General features: G+C 39.5%; 1 protein-coding gene across 1 annotated transcript; it reads left to right on the forward strand.

Annotated features, from left to right (window-relative positions):
• The first annotated feature begins 289 nt into the window (after positions 1-289).
• LOC115266238 (uncharacterized) lies at positions 290-20,975 on the forward strand. Its single transcript, XM_062860528.1, has 8 exons — positions 290-897; positions 1,297-1,365; positions 1,428-1,845; positions 1,907-2,251; positions 19,476-19,843; positions 19,911-20,148; positions 20,208-20,288; positions 20,368-20,975. Exons 1-8 carry the CDS (start codon positions 611-613, stop codon positions 20,941-20,943), a joined length of 2,382 nt encoding a protein of 793 aa, XP_062716512.1. The 5' UTR covers positions 290-610; the 3' UTR covers positions 20,944-20,975.
• Positions 20,976-22,552: the final 1,577 nt, after the last annotated feature.

Below are 22,552 nucleotides of genomic sequence, written 5' to 3' on the forward strand. Positions count from 1 at the left end.
GTCCCAATAACCCAATAGTGGATCCCGGGGTTTCCACTACAGAATAATTTGATCCAGAGATTCTAATAATTATTAAATGATAAATGATTTGGTTTTGTGTACAATGCATAGAAAAGTTATAGAACTTGTTGCGTAACCATTGATAATCACAGTTCATTAAGGATATCAAACTTCTTTTTACAATCTGAGTAAATTTCTGTTACTACTGTCCACTAGTGGTTGAAATGCTCAAGGTACTGCACCTCAGTCTATAACATAAAAAGAGGATCTAGTGTAATAAAGACCATGTATATTTTTTTGTGACAGGGGCTCTCTCTTTGATCCAGCTCTCCCGGATTGCTCACTGTTTTACTGCATGTAAACTTCCGATACCAACCAACATAGACAAAGTGTGTCGTTAAATAGTATTTCCTGCAGTGTATGTGATTCATTCATCGATATTCGGGGATAATGTTGTAGCATGAGATATTGACCGTAACCCTATATCTTATCATCGGAACGATTATCGTGTCGCAAAAAATCGAAAATTCTTCAGTTGTTATCCGTTTGTGTTCCAATTTGGCCGTATTGAGGTTGCTCTAGATCGTAGAGGAAAAACCGAAATCCCATCATGAACAAGAACCGTCCCTTGCCACCACCGAAACCCGAACCGCACAGATTGAAACAAGAATTTCCTCCAGCTTTACCGCCACGAGATTATGAAAATGCATCATTTGTCAACCAGCAAAAAGTTACATTGACAAAAGGGAATCAAATTAGAGACAGTAAAGTTCAGAAATTAGTGCAGGAGTTCCAAGGATTGATAACCAAAAGCATGAATGCAGAGCCAGACTGTCCAAATAATGTGATCAATCCGCCGGCTACTGACGATCACATCTACGATGAAGTTTCTGTCAGGTATTGTATTGGAAAAGCAAAACCTATTTTCATAGACGCATTTACTTGGGCAAAAACCAAATCGGATGAAAGTACAATCAATTAGATGTGTCATCACATTTGTCTAGATGTGAATGTGGGAGTAACACCGCAAGTCATACATATTTTCAGACACATTGTCATGCGATACACATTGTTTTCAAACTTTCAAACTACAAGAAAAAAAAGTGCAACCATCCGATTTGTATTAACAGTGAAATTACTTGTTGCATTAAAATTGTAAAAGAGATGTCCAATTGATTGGACCAGTGACTTAAGCATCTTATACTTATACTTATACTTGATTTGCTGCCCTAAAGAGAATAGGTGAATTTAATTCTTTATTGTTATAAATTCACATTTTGCTTGTTTATAACGCAGATCAAGTACCTCTGGTTCCTGCAGTGCTGAAACAGAAGAGCAATGGAGTGATTTTTCATCTGATTCCGAGTAAGTAGGTAATTGTATTATCATAGCGGCTATCTGTAATTCAATGCAGATGTTGATTTCAGGAGTTACTACGACACCGTAGCCTTCGATGTAATGGATCCCAATGATAGCCTAGCCAAGTATGAGCGACAAAAATCCACACTGAAAAACGCTGTTGCTGAACTTCTAGAAAAAGAACAAAATTACATAGACGGGCTGATGAACGGCATACTGTATTTCATTCCCTTATTGGAGCGTGCAATTCTTCCGGAGGGCTTGCGTGGGCAAAGAAACAATTTATTAACAAACATAGAAGAAATTCACAAGTTTCATCAAGACGAGTTCCAACCCGCACTACAAAGTTGTAACGAAAATGTGGAACAAATTGCGGAATGTTTCATTCGTTTCATAGATTCGGATAAATTCTACTGCTACGTGAAATATGCAATGAATCGACGAAAGGCGGATACAATTTTTGAAAGACATCGACAATATTTTAAGGTAATTGAACTACATGAATCAACTAGTTGTTCTTCATTTGATCAATTCTCAATTCTTACAGCAAAACCAAATGGTAATGCAGAGCTTTCCTCTACTACCCATCCAACAGCTTCCGCGTTACAAACTGTTCATGGAAAAATTTATCAAAGAAACTCTGAAACTGGAAGATGACATAAATGCGGCATCGAACACATCCAGCATTCACAAAGCATATGAAATGATAAGCCAATTGAACGACCTGGTAAACGCAGCAGTATCAATATGCCATATCCCAGAATGTGAGAGTGAATTCGTGGCTACTACTTCGTTTTCGCAGTCCTATTCAGGCTTTACCCGAGAAAATGATCAAGCTGGTGTTTTGATTTTGAAGCCTGAAAATAATAAGCAATCTTCTCGAAATAATCCGGTAAGTAATTTTAAATCTTACGATACTACAGTCTCTCTCTCTCTCTCTCTCTCGAGTAACTCAAAAGTCCTACATGAGCTTATGTGACTGTTATATGACTTTTATTTGCCAGGAGAAGGAAGCTTCATAAGATTATATATTACATATATGTTAATAGACTTAGGGCCCATATAGCCGAGGCGGTAAACGCACGGGTATTCAGCATGACCATGCTGAGGGTGACGGGTTCGATTCCCGGTCGGTCCAGGATCTTTTCGTAAAGGAAATTTCCTTGACTTCCTTGGGCATAGAGTATCTTCGTGCCTGCCACACGATATACACACACATGCAAAATGGTCATTGGCAGAGGAAGCTCTCAGTTAATAACTGTGGAAGTGCTCATAGAACACTAAGCTGAGAAGCAGGCTTTGTCCCAGTGAGGACGTTACGCCAAGAAGAGGAGAGAGGATGTTAATAGACTTCCTTTTTCATTTACATTGTTGAACTTTTTGCAAAGCTGATTTTGTACAAATAAAACAAAATAAAACAGACATAACACTGTCAAAATTTTCATGGACCGCGCTTTTAAAGTTCATCATTATTCATTCATAAGGAGAATACAAACATGGCTGCCACAATGGCCGACTTGGTCCCCTACTCACGTTTTCAAGAGCACCAATCTTGAAAATTTGTAAACAAATGCTCTCCGCTCTCTGCTTTGTAAAAGCTGCCTCTTTCTGGAAGTGAGCAAAGTCAGGAAAAACAAGTGCGGCTTGGCTCGATGCTTTGTTCATCAGATGTGTGCCTCTGAAGTTTGTATGAAAAATTGCAATGGGATTTCTTGATGTTTCACCTTAAATCTTCATAGTTAAGGTTATCACAACTAGAGGTGCGTGCATCGTTTTTCTTTGCGGTTTACGTTTCACACTAGCTCCTCCTGCTGACGTTGCTGATCAACGCAGTGTTTCACCAGGCGATGATAGTGTGAACTGGAAGATGAATTTTCACAAAATTTCACGTCTGTTCGATTACCTTACCGGTCAGACTAAGGCCGAGTGTCCTCTGCTGTACATAGGAGTCGTCTCCATTCGACACGTTCCATGGCTGTACATGTCTCCACTCCATGTTGCGCACTCTGCGAAGGGTCCATAGAAATTCGGGAGGCGAGCGCCGTAATTCCTCCCTAGAGTCCTTTGTCATCATGTACTATGACTTTGACACATTAATAACTAATCCAGTTTACCTGGCTTCAATTTTAGTTAGATGTAGGTTTCCGCCATAGTCTCAAATTTGCGAGCTATCACGAGCTATACTAGCAATATCATCTGTGAAACCAAGCAGCTGAACAGTAGCAGACTAAGTAAAAATCGTACCACTCGTGTTTCTTCTCGTTCTCTTTATTACACTCTCTACTAAAGCAATGTTAACGGCAAGTATGAAAGATCATCACTTTGCCGTAACCTTCTGCGAGATTCGAAGGGACTCGAGAGTGTCCTTATACTCGAACTACGCACATAACTCGATCTATCGTCGCTTTGATCAATATTATCAGTTTATCCGGATATCCGTATTCGTAAATAATCTGCCATAGCTGGTCTTGATCGATTGTAGTATACGCTGCTTTAAAATTGATGAACAAAATATGTGTGGGCACGTTGTATTCGCGACATTTCTGCAGTATTTGGAGGATGGCGAACATCTGATCCTTTGTAGCTCTTTCATCTCCTTGGATTTAGCTGGGCGTGAAGCACTATTTCTTATTCAACCGGTGGATGTCAGGACAGACGCTGTTTGAGCCGCACCTCCTTGGTGAGCAGACGCTCGTGTCGTAACTCCTCAATTCAGCTGAAGTCAGAAGGCCAACAGTGTCCAGGCTGGGTTCTATAACATTTACCCGAAAACCATTTACCCGAAAGACATTCACCCGAAAACCATTTCCCCGAATGTAACATGTACCCAAATGCCAAATACCCGAATGCGACATTTACCCGAATGCAACATTTACCCGAATGCGACACTTACTCGAATGCGACATTTACCCGAAAAGTTTATTACTATGCACATATTATGATTTTGTGAATAATGTTCATTTATTTTGTTCAATTTAAAAAGTACATGTATTATTATGTATTATGGATCAGAAAAGCATTTTGAATATCAAATCCCTCAAAAACCCATTTTATCAAATTTTCTCTGAAATGATCCGCGATAGGAATTCACAGAGCATATGCTTGAATAAAACTAATCACTGCAGCTTACATTTGTTGCGTTTACGCTGTTTTTTGGTCAAAAAAAAATCTCTGTTTGTAGGCTAAATGGTCATTAGCTCGAAATCATTAGAAAACAGTCCTCGGAAAATCAACATATCATTAGAAAAAAAAAAATTGACAGAGAAGTTTGCAGATTGTTCACCAAACAGAACATCCTATTATTAAAAAAAGGAAAAAATCTTAGATGTAGAATGGGAATCCATCACTCAATCATGTAAGAGTGTAATTTAAAAGAACATCATATAATCGAAAGAAGGACAAAACTTATATACATCCCAGCTAACAATGGTAGCTGAATTACAGCTTACTCAACCAAAATTAGTAGATCGAACGCCAAAAAGATATGCAGCAGTGCAACTCGAAAGAACAGCCTTTGAAGAGAAGAAGGTAAAATCTCCGAAGGATAGATAATAGTTTGGCCACCAAACAACTCAGCGTCACTATTTTTGTGAAAGAAACTCTATCCCATTACCCCGAATGCCACGGCCCGAATGCCATTATGACATTATTCCAAAAGTCATTACTCCGAATGGGTCATCACCCTGATAGATAGGTATATTGGTTTCTTAAAGGATATAGGTGGAAAGATGGATTCACGGGTCTCCTATGGAGTTAGTAGTTCGTCTGCAAATAAAATATATAACATTTCAACTCCAAATCAAAAAAGTAGCCTCTTATGAAAAGAAGGAATAAATTCTATGGAGGAATTACCAGTTAAATCAGTACCAGCCGACCAACTCATCAACAGTTCACGGGTGGACAATGTAAATTCGAAAGAACAGCCTATTTTAAAAAGAAGGTAAATCTTAGAAGAAGTGGAGAATACTTGCGGTATGGCTGCCAGTTTGTGACCATGTATATAAGTGTATATAAGTAGCTGTAAAAATCTACAGCTATATTGCAACAGCATTTCACAGCTCCAAAGAACACCCAATGATAAAAAGAATGTAAAATTTATTATTTAAGTATGATTTGTGATCAGCGCCAACAGCAAATGTTCAAGCAAATCTTAAGAGAACACATAAGACAAATTGTTTGAATCTGAAACCTCTCACTTCGTCATAGTTTTCTTAAATGCATTGCACTTGCTTCTTACGTTTCCATAAACCTTTCTTGTTCATGAACATGTTACAGATTACCCCAAGGGTTACCCTTTTCTAACTGATTAAGTTTCATCAATTTTTAATAAGTTATCCACAGTGAGTATTTTTTGGGCGATCTCCTGATTGATTCGGATTGGCGTTCGGGCTAATTGGATGGAGCCGTGAAAAAAACAGAATATTAACAAAAATTCTCTGATTAAAATAGCATTGTGACCGCCAGTTAGTCCTGTACCAGAGTGCTTGATGATCACTCAGTCTGATGATTATTAGGTCTAACCAAAACCTGCTATATGAAACCGGGCCATAACATATTTATTATTGACAAATCTTATGGGGATCAAGTACACATTTGTTTTAATATTTCGAGTAAGTGACGCCTTCGGGTAAATGTCGTATTCGGGTAAATGTCGTATTCGGGTAAATGTCGCATTCGGGTAAATGTCGCATTCGGGTAAATGTCGCATTCGGGTATTTGTCGCATTCGGGTAAATGACGTTCGGGTATATGTCATTCGGGTAAATGTCTTTCGGGTAAATGGTTTTCGGGTAAATGTTATAGAACCACAGGCTGTACTACCAAATAAGCACACAACGCTTAGCTGGCAATCTTTGCCATCGATTGACCCGTAAAAGCATAAGGTAGGAACATATGAGGAGCAGAGCTATGTTGGACGGCTTATATACTCACCGTTTTGCAGCTCGTGGTCCTAATAACTCTCTTTATCTCCGGCAGTGTCGACACCACGCCTGCTTCCTGCTATTTGACCTTCCTGCAAGTAAGGCTCCATCAGCCAGCACACAGAAAGACAAGGGGCCTCCACCTGCCCCGACCTTTCGGGATCCCTTTCCAAACGAATTCTTGGATCCAACCTGGTCTTCTTCTTCTTCTTCTTTTTCTTCTTCTTCTTCTTCTTCTTCTTCTTCTTCTTCGTCTTCTTCTTCTTCGTGCGTAGGGATATTGTAGGAGGAGCGGTGCCAAGTGCGAGAAGGGTGACGCCTTCGTCATGAAAACAGAATAGTCCCAGTACTCGGAAGTCTTGAGGGCGATGAGGAGAGACGTCAAGCTCGTATTAGACGTACGCAAGGACGCCGTCTACAAATGTCTGGCGGATGAGGTCCTTGGTGAGGGCATCGAAGTAAGGGCTTTTACAGTGGAGGCGACTCTGAAGGTGAAAAACTTAGACGAGATCACTATCATGGAAAAGCTCGTCACGGCACTGCGGCAACTGAGCCAGCGGCTCAGCCAAGGCCGCCAAGGCCGCAGCCGTTAGTCTACGGAAGGGCTCGGCTCACAGGTGACTTTGGTGCAGCTACCTGTGGCGGACGCTAATAAGTCCGCTTAGTAGAGAAGCTTAAAGTGTGCTAGTCAGTGTGCCAACTGACCTTGCACGAGCCACCAGAGGTTTGCGTCAGGTATCTGGAACCAGTGTAGGTGAGGCGGCGGTGAAGTCCATAAGGCACAAAACTGCACGAGTCCATCCACGTTCAGGGTTGGTCAACTCTGAGGAGAACTCTTAGATAAGTGTATATTTTACACGCGGCACACGTGGCTTACTTCGTTCACATTGCTCTTGTGGTTTTCACTCCTACTACGATGCACACATTTGTGCGATCAAGCTAAAGAGAAAGAGATTTATCTTCTCTTACAATTATCAAAAGAAGAGAAGTCCAAAACCAGTACCATGTGCATTGAGGATTGCAGGGGCTATTTGAAAAGACCCATCTTTAGCCAACCAGTCTTCGATGATTTGGAACTACAGGCGAAGTATTTTAAATTTTGGGCTCTCATTTGGGGACAACTACATCGGTCAAAAAAGAAACGCCAAAACTTTATTAACTGAGTGTTTATTAAATGCAAAATTCAAGTTTTCAAATGTAATACTAATTACGGTTTAAGTTTATAGGTATGCTCTCTTAGTAAATCACTGTTAGCCTTCACGAACAAAACGTTTCCAAGTGTTTCAGGACCAAGTCTTGTTCGAAACCTGGTTAGAACCTGTCCAAGTCCATTAAATGCTCTTTCTACCGATACTTGCGTACACGGAATCTGCAATATCACCAATGCCAGCATAACTAGATCCTTCTCCTTAGGCTTAGACACTTGCCACCATGAAATTATGTCTGTATCAAGTGGCAGAGATGGTTCAAGCCGTAGTCTGCGAATTCGTTTTTCCATGTCATTGAAATCGCTTGTTCTTGCCTGACGGTTCACCGACAGCAACTGTTCGACCCTCGTCAGTCTCCCCAGGCTGATTGCAGAAGAAGTTGAAGGCACGGGGTCGCCAGCGTCTGTGGTTGATTGTGCCTCACTACCACGAATCATCTTCATGTTTTCTCAAGTCTTGAGAATGTGCTTCTAAGTAAGAGAAATATATAAATATTATAAAATAGGTAGGAAATATGACAAATATATTAACTTACAATTGCTCTTTCTTGTTGATCAGGATTCAAGACGGGGGAATTGAAATCATTAAGGCGGAGATCCATATACAGGGCTGCTAAAAAGGCGTCATTGCCCATCCACATGTGTTGACGATCTTTCAAAGCTCTGTTGAGTTGTTTAGCTAGGGATGAGCAAATATCTTCAAGCTCAAGCGTACATTCTTTCCAGTACAGATTGAAAGATCCACTTGTCAATGCTTCCTCCTGTGTTTTCTTGGTCAACACATATACAGGCTTAGTTGCTTGAAAAAACTGATCCACGGTCGACCAAAATCGAGCACCAAACTGCTTCTTAAGATCCGGGGTGAGTAATGACATGATGAAGTCTTTTTGTTGTCGTAGGCAATCAACCATCAGGTGACTCGAACCCCAACGAGTGTCTCCATCGAAAAATGGCATTTTTTTGGATTTTTTTTGGATTCCGAATTTCCGTATGGCTGTGCCCGGAGGGTTTTGACTAGTTTCCTCGCTTTGGCCAGAAAGATTGTCACGGACTTCTTTTTGAAAACGTCGTAAACCGAGAGCTGTACATCATGGGCAGCACATCTCACCCCCGTTAGATGTGCATTATTGAGGTTTTCCAAGTCATCAATTTCTTCGGTGTATTCAACTTCGTCGGCTGAGAAACTCTTCAAAGATTCTGTGTCATCGTCGTCCCTAAAATCATTCTTAACATTGCACATGCTCAAACTGTAGAAATCGTGGAATTGAACATAATTTATGCAGTACTTACCGATCCAAAAACTCTGCGTCTGTGTCGCATTCGTGGTCAACATCACCGGAGTAGAAGCTTGCATAATCAATATCGGTTTCTTCATCGCTCGTCGTTGTGTGGGTGTGAAAGCACCCCTAGCGCATACAGTGTGTTTGAAGCTAAACATACGGAAGATCGCCCAATATGCGAGACACTCAAAGTGAGTGCCGCGATGATAAGCTCATTCACGTTGTCAACGATTTCTCCCTCACTTTCGATTGCTGACCAGCGTATAGGTAAGATGTGCTACGGCATCGTCTGGGTGATCCCTTTTCGGCTGATATCTAGGTAATACCGGGTCAACATGGTCATTTTTTCGGAACAAAGCTTTTTCGATGCCTTTTGTGGTCCCAAACAACTGTGCAAAATTTGGGCACAGTTGGTTGTGTCCCCGCATTCCGCATTGCGTTTGAAATTTGTATGGAGTTATATATGGGAAAACACACTTTTCTACATTTTTCTCGTAAGAGGTTCGAATTTGTCTGGAACTATGTAACTCTCGATGTTAAAGTTTAGCCCAGGAGATGCTGATTAACTTTGCCAAAAAGAGTAAGATGCTAGAATGACTCTGAAAAAAGTTATTAATGTTCAAAGTTCGATATCTCCGCACAACTACTGAAAATCATTTTTTCTGCCAACACTGCTGGTGCTTCAAAGGATCAACTTATCCTTGCTTTATAATCTGTCATTTCATGGAACTTCAAGCCCTATTTCATCAACAAACAACAATCAAGCTAGTGGTTTTTATTTGATTCTCCACTCATTCTTTTTTATTAATTGATTACAAAATTCTATTCATTTTAGCACTTGCATTTGAGGAATGGTTCCGGAACTATTAAAGAGAAGTACCATATAAATCATCTCTCTGCAACCGATGGCCGCACGGTGTGTTGAAACAGGATTATTATCGCCCTTTCATGAACCTAAAATATTTTTTCGTTATAAGTAAGCCTTAGCTGTATATATTAAGATTCTAGAGGTTAAAAAATCTTTCATCGGGGAAAATGAAAATAAATTCGATTTTAGTAGTTTACTACTTTTCTCATATAGTATGATATTACGCAAATCTGATGAACCTGAACTTCGCTACAAAAAGTCCCCTTTCTAATAATAAATATGAAACCATATAGTGAGAAACTAATGCGAAAGTCGTTACAACGAGTTTAAATTTGTTTGGCGTTCGTTTCATGTGTCCAGCCCACTACAGTCTGCCGAAAGTCATAATACATAAAAGTCAACATTCCTTCCATTTATCTGGCGCATAGATATTAGTAATTGAGGTAACCAAATACTTCGCACTAATGATACATTGGAACGGACTCGTATCTTTTGCAGCAAATACTCTTGTGCTAATTTGCCTGAAATGGCGGGTATTAGTGGCACATACTTTGCATGCCAAACCATGTAACGATACACCTAAACGACGATCACACTTACACGAAAGATGCTTCGATTGCGAAATAATTAAACAAATCTATCTATCTATCTTCTTGGCGTAACGTCCTCATTGGGACAAAGCCTGCTTCTCAGCTTAGTGTTCTATGAGCACTACCACAGTTATTAACTGAGAGCTTCCTCTGCCAATGACCATTTTGCATGCGTATATCGTGTGGCAGGCACGAAGATACTCTATGCCCAAGGAAGTCAAGGAAATTTCCTTTACGAAAAGATCCTGGACCGACCGGGAATCGAACCCGTCACTTTCAGCATGGTCATGCTGAATACCCGTGCGTTTACCGCCTCGGCTATATAGCATAGCATAGCATAGCATAGCCGACCGTACACATCCTGGGTGGCTGTCGATAGAGACGTTTAATGCGCCAGAAAAGTTGCCTGGGACTTGACAAACCTTTCATTTAACGAACTCTCGACACCTGGCCAGGTCCTTACGATCAGCGGGGATGGGGAGGAAATGTTGATTAGATATCTACTCAGAATATGTCCAAGAACTTGGCCCACTTCATAGATATCTGGAGTTGGAAATTGGATAGGGTTTAATGGGGTGCTTTCCTTGGCGAAAAAGCGTATGAGAAATTGTCATGATTTAATCATTTACCTGGTTACCACGAAAAGAAAAATTAGGTTGATCTCACCAAATTTGTCTCTTGAAGACATAAAATCTTATTCCTCAAGCCAGAACACCTCAAAATCGCCGCACCACTTCAGAACGTCTCATAAACGCGGAATTCACTGAGGGCAATCCATCATCCACACTGAAAAACGATGACGCACACACACAACAGAATCAAACCACCGCGACGACAGCAGCGGGACCTAATTCGAGATATGAAAAATCACCACCACTTCCAAAATTTAAAATTTTCAGACGCGAAAAAAAATGACAGCGCGAAAATTCGAAACGTCCGCGCGCGCGCACCGACTACTGCGATCCTATTCTGTTCTTGCTCACTCCCCGTGCGTTTACCGCCTCGGCTATATGGGCCCTAATTAAACAAATATGGTGACTTAATCACGCGTATTTTTTAACATTCATGTTAACTGGAAAATAAGTTGTTTTGAGCTAGTTTAGCAGAAATACTGATAGCTCTTCGAATATAATGAGAACTTTTATGTATATTATGCTCTCAAATTTTGCAAGGCTCGATGTTTTACTAAGTGATAATTTATCCTATGAATACTTTTGTTCGCATGTTGGTCACATAGGGCCGATTTCTTCACCCTGTATTAAACGTTAAACCACGTTTAACTATATGGATAAGCCTGGTTTACCGGTTAATCCGAGGTGAATAAATCAGCCCTTAGAGAATAGCTTTTAATTACTCTTTCGACACACACCCTTAATACACGTACTTTAAGGTAAGCATATGTAATCATTTTTTTTTTATTGTGAAATCAATCAATGTTTAATTGAAACAATTTTAGATATGATGATGATGAACCTGGACATGTTAGCAGAATACATGTACGTAAAAAGAATATCGGATTAAATACGATACACTGAAGATGACCTAACAGTTGAGGTCGAAATACGTATCTGTCAAAGAATGCAAAATCGTAGTGCAATTAAAAGGAACAGTACTTAACTCTATTTTCTTTTAACTTAGTTTTAGATATGTTCATTGTTGTTTATGCTGAGAACAAATTCAACTAAATTAACAGATAAATAAAAATTGAAAATGTAGATCAAAATAAAGAAGACATCAATGTTCTGGAAATGTCATAATACATATATGGATACAAAACAACAACAAACAATGGTGCGCAAAATGAGGAAAGATTGACACAATTTCAGCTTTCAATACAACTTTTTAAAATTTTATTGGTTATTTTATTCTTTTTGTCGGAATCATTGGATAAATTTTGATTGCTAAATAGTTATAACACATAGAAGATGGTTGGAAGGTATCGAGTGCACGGGTGACTTTTTAAATCTACTCTAATGGATAGTTCCCACTTTGTAAGTACAGTGCAGTGGTTTTTCAGTTTTATTACTAGTCGTCTTTATCATTTTTGCTTTTTATTTCGTTTCTATCACGCTCTGCAAGGACAAGTGATATTTCTCCCCATACTGAATCTGTTGTCAAACTCATTTTGCAAAAAGAAGGAATTTTACTTGGTAAAAAGAATGTTTATATTATGCAGTCATAACATGACGATGTTTTTATCAAGACCAAAGTGTCTTATAAAATAAAACTACAGATAACCCAGACGATAATAGAAAAATTCACTGCACGAGACTACTATTATTGTTTGTTTGTTTATTTATTAACGACCTCTTAATCAAAAATGATCATTCGGGTCGGACTACTATTAATGAAATCTATCAGATTACTTGCAAATTGATATGTTTCCATTATATTTTAAGCTTATACTATAAAATGTCATTGACATATATTAAGCATGCGTTGCATTCGGTAAGGTTCAGTCCTAATAAAAAAACGTTATGACATTGAAATTGCTTTGCATGACTAGATAACCCGTTAACCCGCTGTTTCATCTTACCCCACCCGTTTCAACTTGCCCCGGTGTACCTTATTTTAAACCAAATGTAGAATAATCATTTTTGGATGCATTAACATAACAAGACAACGCCAGTCTTATGTATTTTGTGTCAACTTTTTGTTATTTGAGATTCAACAGCCCACTGAAACCTAAAGGTATCATTTTATAAGTTTTTGAAACTTTTAAGATTTTGTATGGACAAAAGTCCTCAACAGATTAGAGGTAGAACTTTTACAAATAATTCACGCACGCTCAGTATAGTTGACTCATACTTTTTGGCAAATATCCATGTGGATGTGGTTTGATATACAAAGTATGTGCAACTAATACCCGCCATTTCAAGCAAATTAACACATGAAGGGTATGTGCTGCAAATGGTATGAGTCACAGGTGTATGGTGATTTCACAAATGTAGCACAATGTAGTCACACTAATGGGAAGTATTTGTTTACCCCCATTACAAATATCTCTAGATTGAGTTTAAATAAGGGCGAAAGTAACATGAGAGAGTTCTCTTCATCGACTCTCTCATCTTCAAATTAAAGTGACAAGATGCTAGTATGGTTGCACTTTTTGGTCATAAATCGCTAGGTTGGAATGCAATCTAGCGTCTAAGAGTAAGAAAGTTCGATTGAATTTGCATCTTGTCACTTTAATTTGCAGAAGAGAGAGTCGATGAAGAGAACTCTCTCATGTTACTTTCGCCCTTATTTAAACTCAATCTAGATCTATGTGCCAGACAAATGAAAGGAATGTAGACTCTTATGATTTATGACTTTCAGCAGACTGTAGTGGGCTGGACACATGAAACGAACGCCAAACAAATTTAAACTCGTTGTAAAGACTTTTGCATTCGTTTCTCTCCAAATGGTTTCAAATTTATTATTAGAAAGGGGACTTTTTCTAGCGGAGCTAAGGTTCATCAGATTTGTGAAATATCATATCATATGGGAAAAGTGGTAAAATACTAAAATCGAATTTATTTTAATTTTCCCCGATGAAAGATTTTTTAACCTCCAGAATCATAATATATACAGCTAAGGCTAACTTATAACGTAAAAATATTTTAGGTTCATGAAAGTGCGATAATAATCCTGTTTCAACACACCGTGGGCCGCTTTGTGAACAACTCATCCTAACCTGGTTTGCGACATTTCTAATGGACATGGGTCCGGATTAAAAGAAGAATAATTCTAATGCTCGGCATGTGGCGCATCTAATTTCTTGGTTTTGCACATCGAAAGCAATAAAAACGTTTTGAAACTTTTGACGGACACTCCACAATCTGGTTTAATCTGTCCCCATGATGATAGTACATAGCAAGAGTTTCCTAGTGAAAAATTATGAGAGAAGCTTATGCGCTTGTTTTTAGCCATCTCAGACCCTTCTGCTCCTACGAGGGAAGAGTAGACTTTTATTCATACACATTTTTTTTTTTTTGACCGTAGACTTGAGCCAGAGAACCTATCCCGCCAACATTATCTACGTTTGATCTACGTAGTTCTAGTAGAAGTATTTGCTTTTGATACCATGATCAAGGAATAACGACAAAATGATCGGCCTAAAACACATTCCTATCCCATATAACGCTGTTGGTATTGTTGGTCAGCTACACTAATGTATGAACTGTAACACCATATGACACCAACTCATCCCACTTTAACCCTTTATAAGGCAGTGGCAACTATATTGCCACCTTATACACATATTTTTTTCTGTTCGTTTAGAAAATTTTTACAACTTCTGTTTCAACTGATGGACACATTAGGCCTTTGTGAACACTCATGATTTTTTTGAGCCATAACAAATATGAATGGGCTTTTTTAGAACAAAATGTCTCTCCAAAAACTGCCATTTTTGAGTGCATGAAGGTTTATAAGCTCGAAATTCTGTTGTGGTGAGCGAATTGAAAATCGAATGATGGGGAATGAAAGGCCTATGTTCCTTTTACTTGTGGACAAAATTTCAACTTGATTGCTTCGTTACTTTTAGAAACTCAGCCTTTTGAAAAAACGTACTATAATAAATGGACATGTACTAAAATTGACATCTCGTCCAAAATAATTGGCCAATCGAGTTCAAATCCACACAAGTAACTCATGAATATTAGGGCAATAACCTGTCAAGAAATCAGCATGATTGATAAACGCATCACAAAATAACAACATTTTGAACTTTGTTGACAAAAAGTTGAAATTTAGACCATTTTTTTTTCATACAAAATCGACCATCGAATTTTTTGAAAATAAAAACGTTTTTGTTCATTACACCACATGTAGTTTATATTCCAATGTAGTACGAGTGGATTCCGTGCCTGGTTCTCTCGGCCTTATAAAGGGTTATGCAATTTATGATAGGGTCCCTACGGGATGATATCTTGGCTTCCCCTGTGATTCAGAAAACGAAGCGAGTTCGGGTCGTGCCTTGACTCAGTTTCAATATTTTCTTTTAAACCACGAGTTGTTGTTGGAACCATTTCTTCATAAAAGTATTAAAGATGGAATACAAGGCAGTGACAGGCTTATCCGCATCTATGTTCGGAGAGATACATTGAAATTGCCGGTTCTAGTAGGTTTCACAATAACATGATGGGCTCCTGTCTCTAACTTATTTAAGGGTATCAGAAATGCAAGAAGGGGTTATAATTTACTCCTTTCGAAAATTTTCGAAAGGCAGATCTGGGCAAATTAGCTATCCCGAAAAAAGTGGCCGCAAAGAAATTACAGAATGTACGATTTTATTAGTTGCAATTACTTGCATATTTTATATTTGAGGCACGTTTAATTGTACAAAAAATAATAATATAATCAAATTATGAATTACTTGTTGCAGAAATACGTATTTGCAAACTATTTTCATCAATGCGTAAATCCAGAGCACTCTGAATTCATCCATCTCGTCAAAATGTCGCAGAATGTATTGCATTTTATTTTCTCAAAATCCCAGGTCATGTTCAGATTGATTTAGTGGCCATCGGTGTGCCCTTTGAAATAGTTCCAGAAAAATTCCCCAAATGCAAATCCTGAAATGAATAGAATTTTGTAATCAATTAATAAAAAAGAATGAGTGGAGAATCAAATAAAAACCACTAGCTTGATTGTTGTTTGTTGATGAAATGGGACTTGGAGTTCCATGAAATGACAGATTATAAAGCATGGATAAGTTGATCTTTTGAAGCACCAGCAGTGTTGGCAGAAAACATGATTTTCAGTAGTTGTGCGGAGATATCGAACTTTGAACATTAATAACTTTTTTCAGAGTCATTCTAGCATCTTACTCTTTTTGGCAAAGTTAATCAGCATCTCCTGGGCTAAACTTTAACATCGAGAGTTACATAGTTCCAGACAAATTCGAACCTCTTACGAGAAAAATGTAGAAAAGTGTGTTTTCCCATATATAACTCCATACAAATTTCAAACGCAATGCGGAATGCGGGGACACAACCAACTGTGCCCAAATTTTGCACAGTTGTTTGGGACCACAAAAGGCATCGAAAAAGCTTTGTTCCGGGTTGATGTGATCAAATCTAAATTTTCCCATACAACGTTGACCCACTCTACTAGGTATGCACAGTCGTTTCAGGATCCTCCAGCTCAGCCGTTACCAATGACTGTTCGTTTTTCAATAATTTGGTTGCCTTAATCATGTTGCTTCCGTTGTCAGTTGTGACTGTGTATATCTGAGTGATACCAACACTGAACTTCTTGAGTAATAGCAAAATTTCAGCTCGCAGACTTTCGGTAGTGTTTCGCTCGAATCTTTCAATCATGCCAATCGTATATACGGTAATCTTTCCGTTATCGATTATTTGGGCATTTATTCCGAGAACAGATCTTCCTTTTCGGGAGGCAAGGTCCATCTTGAGGCTGAGCATATTCCCACGAAGTTTATCAGTAATGCACTGTACAATATGCTGCTCCACTGATTCCAGATACTTGACAATACTTTTTCTCCCGACGTGAGGTAGCTTCAGGCCTTTCTCCATTGGTTCAAGGATGTTCCGGGCGTAGGGAGTATCGAAAAAACGAAAGGGAAGGTTTCCTTCTGTAACCCATTGCACCATGGAGGTAACGTAGACGTTCGGGTCAATCCAGATAACCACCTTTTGTTTCGCTTCGGCTTGGCTCTTCATCGATTCTTCCTCCGTAAGAAGACCTATTTCTGTTGCCTTTGCCTTGTGGGAAGTTACAATATGCCGAGAGAGATTGAACTTAGTTTCGCACTTGAAAGTTTTCGTTGCTTCGCCGCATAGCAGACAAGTGGTTATCGTTTTCTCCTCTCCAGCATCGTTGACAACTTTTTTCTTGGAAAAAAAATGCTTGAATGTCGATAGCTTTCCGTTTTTGGCTCTCCGTCACACGCAAAAACGGCAACGCTCAAAAATGTGTTCGGCCTGCACATTTTTAGTAAACATCCATGCCGCACATGACTGTGTTGGAAACACACATTTTTTAAAAAATTGCTCGTACGCTCACATGAGCATGTATTTTGCAATAATTTCGACATGGCAACCTCACTGGGTTTATAAACCACCTTCAAATACCGAAAAATATTGATATTTTGCAAAAATGTGTGCGTACGAGCAATTTAAAAAAATGTGTGTTTCCAACACAGTCCCTGTGCGGCATGGGCGCTACTCAAAAATGAGAGTTTTTATTTTAGAGAGCATACTGATTTTGAACGTCCTGCGAGGTCAACGGTTCACAAACTTCTACCTTATTGCATGAAAATTTGAAGCTCAATTGATGGAGAGTGGGATCGAGAGTGAAATAAATAACACTTCCCCTGGTAACGATCAAAGTGCACTAGATATATGGTACATGGGAGAACTTCCGTGTGGTGCACAAAGTCTCATTTACACTAAAGAGAATCAAAGCACACTTCTTTTTTGTGCACTAGAAAAAGCTCTTTTTAAGCTTGAGTGCGAGAAATGACCAACTCTGTCCACGTGTTTGTTTTTGTTCCGGAAAATCCACTAACAGCAACCACCCAACTGGAGGTCCAAGGTGCCCGGCCTTCAGAAGAACCACAGCTGACAAATCACAGTGCAGGTAACGCAAGTGAACCTGAACCACTGTGACGCAGCCCAGGAACTGCTTTGTCAGGCAGTTCATGAGTGTCTACTACCTACAAGGGCTTCGTGGTCGCCAAACTTAACTGGGTTTTCTACCAGGAGTACCTTTAGTCGGAGTACTGCGGTACGATTATTGACGTTACCTGTTGTAGCCCTGGCCCTACAAATAGTTCGAACTGGAGAATAGACGATGGCTACACTCATAGCGATCACCTGGTGATTCGATGTGGTATCGTCTACATCAACAGCAAGCAGCGGGTAGACGAAGAGGCGGCTAGGTCAAGACCAAGCTCGAAGGTGGAAGACATCGGTGTTCTCGCTTGCGTGCGGTGCAGTCATGCCTAGGCAATTCCACCCTAGAAATGGGAGACCATCGGCTTACTGATGCACTTTCGTGCTAGGCGGCGGATGCAGCGAGCACGAACTGAGGAAGAGCGAGATGAACGGCGGGTGGTGTTCACTTCTGCTAAATTGAATCGTGCTAAACACCGAGATGATGGCGAGCAGAAAGGCCTGCTTTCAGGGTCTCTGTCAGAATGATAATGCGAATCCGTGGGATGATGCCTACATGATTGTGATGGCCAAGACGAGAGGTTTAATGGCTCTTACAGAGCAATCCCCGGAGATTTTGGAGGAGATCATCGAGGGGCTTTGTCCACGTCAAGATCCTAGTTCTTGGTCTCCTTTTGTAGGACTGCCGGGGAATGGGGCTAGAAATTAGGCGAGGGTCACCGATATAAAACTTGCAGAGATAACGAAGTCCTTTAGCTAAGATAAGGCTCCAGATCCGGACGGAGTTCTGAACTTGGTCATAAAAGTAGCTATTGCAGAGGCTCCAGAGATGTTCAGGTCTGGTATGCAGAAATGCCTGGACAAGGGAGCTTTCCCAGAGGTTTGGAGTCTGTTTCTATTGCCAAAGGCAGGGAAACCACCCTGAGACTCGTCGGCATATAGACCAAAATAGTTGATCGACACGGCGGGGAATCATAATCAACAAAATGTTGAGGCACACCGAGGGTTTAAATGGTCTCAGCAAGCAATGATCAGTGTATCTTGACATCACTGGTTATGGTGCCTATCGGTATCCTTATCGGGGTGGATTTGGAGTGCTTCGAAACGCGTGGCATAATATAGGCATACGCAGGACTGCCAGATGGGCCCCAATGGTCAAATGGTAGCGGCGTTCCACTAAAGGACGGTGGAACCACAGATTAATCCAGGGGGTAGATAGTTGGGTTAACTGGCGCCATAGGGAAGTAGCATTCCAACTGAGCCAGGTCCTTTTGGGTCATATGAACTAAGGTGATGTTATGTTGAAGCCACACCGCGAATTTTCAAGACAAGACACCTGATGAACTAAATCACGGATTGCACTCAAAGTTAATCGATTGGTCACCACCAACGGCTAACCAATCGATCAACTCTTCAGCGCTTTGCGATATTAGGTTCTTCAAATTTGTGCTCTTAAAAATTCGCGGTGTGGCTTCGTCATATCTTTACCTCTAGCTTGCTGGCTTGCTTTTTGAAATGTCTGTGTCGGAAAGTTTGTCTTTATTGTTACCCTAGATATGAAGAACTACAAACAGGACACCTAGACTAAATTAATACATGCTAAACTCACTTTTGTTTTCTTTTTGCAGATAGACCTTTTTGCCCAGGGTAAGTTTACCCAAGTACTGGAAACGGACATTTACGATACGGCTCACTACCGGTGGTACAAAGCGAGATTTTTCGTGTTCGAAAAACTCCTAATCTATACTGAAATTATCAAAGATTCTTTTCCCTATCGAGGACATTACTTTGATTCGGAAATCAACCATTGGACAGATCACAAAAAGCTGCACTTGTTCTGCCTGCAGCGAGGAACACAGGAAATTCAAATGCACTACAACAAAACCATCGAAGCTACTGTGACAGCCATTCGACAGCGTGTAACTCCACAATTCTCCCCTGAATCAGAAATCATCAAATTGTCAAAACCCATTCAAGCAATGATCAAACCGGATTTGTAAGTTCCAAAATAGAAACGCCAATTTGACAGTTTTTTGAATACTAACTTTATTTTTTTGTTTCAGCGAAATGGAAAACAGCATTACGGCAATGGTCAACTCGCAAATTCAGTTTGTGAAAACCTTTAGAGAAAATGTTGACTTTTATTTAGAAATTGATGCTAATCTCCAAGTTGCTCATTTTCGCAAATTCAGGGAAATTTGCTTGAATATGCTACAACAACATGAGCGTGTTTTATCTGATTTATCATCTAATGCTGAAAATATGTCAAAAATTTGTACAATGTTCTTGCAATATGTCAAGGTATAATCGGTATTAATTCAAACGAGATCAGAATTCAAATAACTTCTCATTTTTTCCAGGTCGATTTTCCTTGTATTTATGGAGAATATTTGAAAACTGTCCATGCAGGAAAATTCATTAGAAATCGAATCACTCCAAACGTAATAATAAAAAATCTCAACTTTCATATACAGCTGCAATTAATTAATAACCCATTTATGTTTATTTTATTTGTTTCAGACTGTGAATTTTTTGACGATAGATGACTTCTTATACCTTTGTATCGATAGGTTAGAGGATTTCACTTTATTTTTCACAACAATGACCGAAAACTTATCGGATATCATCACCAAAAACGTATTATTTGATAAAACCCTATTTCAACAAGTGGCCATTGTCCAAGTTCAATTGGAGAAATTCTCTCATAGCGTAGGCGAAAACTTCCGTTTGCTGTGTTTGGATGATGGCGTCAGCAGTTGTGGTTTGGCTTTGGTCAGCGAGCAGATTAAGATACAGTCAGGTCAGCTGCGAACAACCAATTGTAGGATTTTTATTTGTGAACGAGCGATCGTTTGTGTCGCCTGCAGCTTTGAGAGCCGGCTAACAAAACGAAGTGAACGATTCGACGAAGTAGTGTTTTTCGACAGGTTTTCCGGAAGTGACCAACCGATGCGAATGAGAAAAAGCATGAGATACAAGGATATGGTTTATTTTACGGTTGAAGGCACAAAGTATAGTGTTAAATTTAAGAACAATCAAGCTAGGGATAAGTTCCATGCTAATTATGTACAGCAGTATGTTTCGGTTGGAAAATAAATGTGATATTTTTGTTATGTTTGTAACTTAAATTTTGAGTTATTTTCTTTCGCTTGTCTTGCTTAATTCAATGCCAGATAGAGAATACTTTTAAATAGGGCCCTTGTAGCCGATGAGGTAAGCGCATGGCTGAGGATGACGGGTTCAATTCCTGTTCGGTCAAGGCATTTTCGTAATGACAACAGGGCCCTAAAATTAAAGTCGAAATTCCGCTTTTATTGAATTACAATCAAGCATGGTATTATAATCGCAACTGTACCTTCCATGAACTCGAATAAGTAAAATGGTAAACAGTTCTAGTTTGACAATTGAGGTCGACCTTGAAGTAGTGCAATTCGACATTTTTCAAAACTATTCCTTTTTGAAATACACAGTGAAAATAAATCACTGAAAGTATAAGTTATAAGGTAAAAAAAATCAAAAGTTATGCATTTATTTACATCCACGGCCAATAAAAACATCAAATATTGAGTAAATATGTACTCTTGGGCCATCTTCTTCTTCTTTTTCTTTATGGCTCGACGTTCGCATTGGAACTTGCTCAAGAAACAGAAACAGCTGAATAACAGTTTCTTAAGTTACAGTTTGCTTAAGAGTGATTTGTTCCACTCGTGAACAGCAAAAATGTTGGTTGGGTGGCCTGCCTCTCTTCAACTTAGTGTTTTTAGAGCACTTCCACAGTTATTAATTGAAGGGCTTTCTTTGCCTGCTATTGCATGAATTTGTACATTGTGTGGCAAGTACAATGATATACTATGCCCAGGGAGTCGACAAAATTTTCCCGACCGGAACGGGAATCGAACCCGCCGTCACTTTTGGACTATATTTTGTGGTTTAAACCTAGAATCTAGATAGGGCTTTAGGAGCTATTTTATCATCTTCCTAAGCATATAGTGTTTTCGCGCCTGCTAAGAATATGGCTTGCCCCAGTTTGGGCGTAACACTAAGAAGAAGAACGGCTTATTACCGTTAATGATGTGTCAAAACGCCTATGTAGATTATGGCAGTTCAGATTTCAAACAAAGCAAAGCAAAAGCAAAGTAATAATAACCGTACATATAGTAGTTGCTACTCCGTGATTGACCAGAACAATCGAAGTTGCATAGAAAACAGAATGAATGGTACTAGCTACACACTCTCAATGTGCTCAATTCGAGAATTCAATATTTAATAGTCAATAACGGTGCCGGCCACGTCCTTACGATCATCGGGAAAGGGAAGGAATGTTAGTTCGACAACCGTTGTTACTAGAAACCGTGGAATCCACAGCGTCCCCACAGTTGTCTCGAGAAGGAATATTTGTTAGTAGGGTAGGGTAAGGTGTGGATGCTGGAGCCACCTTTAGTAGGTGATATGATCCACTAGTTATATGAAAATACACGACACGGTCTTCATCCCGATTATGATTCATTTGGTCGCGATAGTAAGGGTAATGCACATACGTCAACGATCATTCTATATTAAACGCGTCACCGCATTGATCGTTTACAGAACCGTGAAAACCGACTTTCCCACGAAAGTTATCGCGCGCTTCTGATTTCGCATTCAATATCCGCGTCCCCATCTCCCTACCGAGAAAACCGACCGATTCACGAAAATAAACGCGCGT

This window comes from Aedes albopictus, chromosome 3 (assembly GCF_035046485.1).
Source record: "Aedes albopictus strain Foshan chromosome 3, AalbF5, whole genome shotgun sequence".
In the NCBI taxonomy this organism is placed as follows: Eukaryota; Metazoa; Arthropoda; class Insecta; order Diptera; family Culicidae; genus Aedes; species Aedes albopictus.

Excerpts from the sequence above, each read along its gene's own strand:
- LOC115266238 (XM_062860528.1), top strand. The coding sequence starts at position 611 with ATGAACAAGAACCGTCCCTTGCCACCACCGAAACCCGAACCGCACAGA. Across the intron at positions 2,252-19,475 it reads AATCTTCTCGAAATAATCCG|ATAGACCTTTTTGCCCAGGG; the intron begins GTAAGTAATTTT and ends TTCTTTTTGCAG. Across the intron at positions 20,289-20,367 it reads GAAATCGAATCACTCCAAAC|ACTGTGAATTTTTTGACGAT; the intron begins GTAATAATAAAA and ends TATTTGTTTCAG.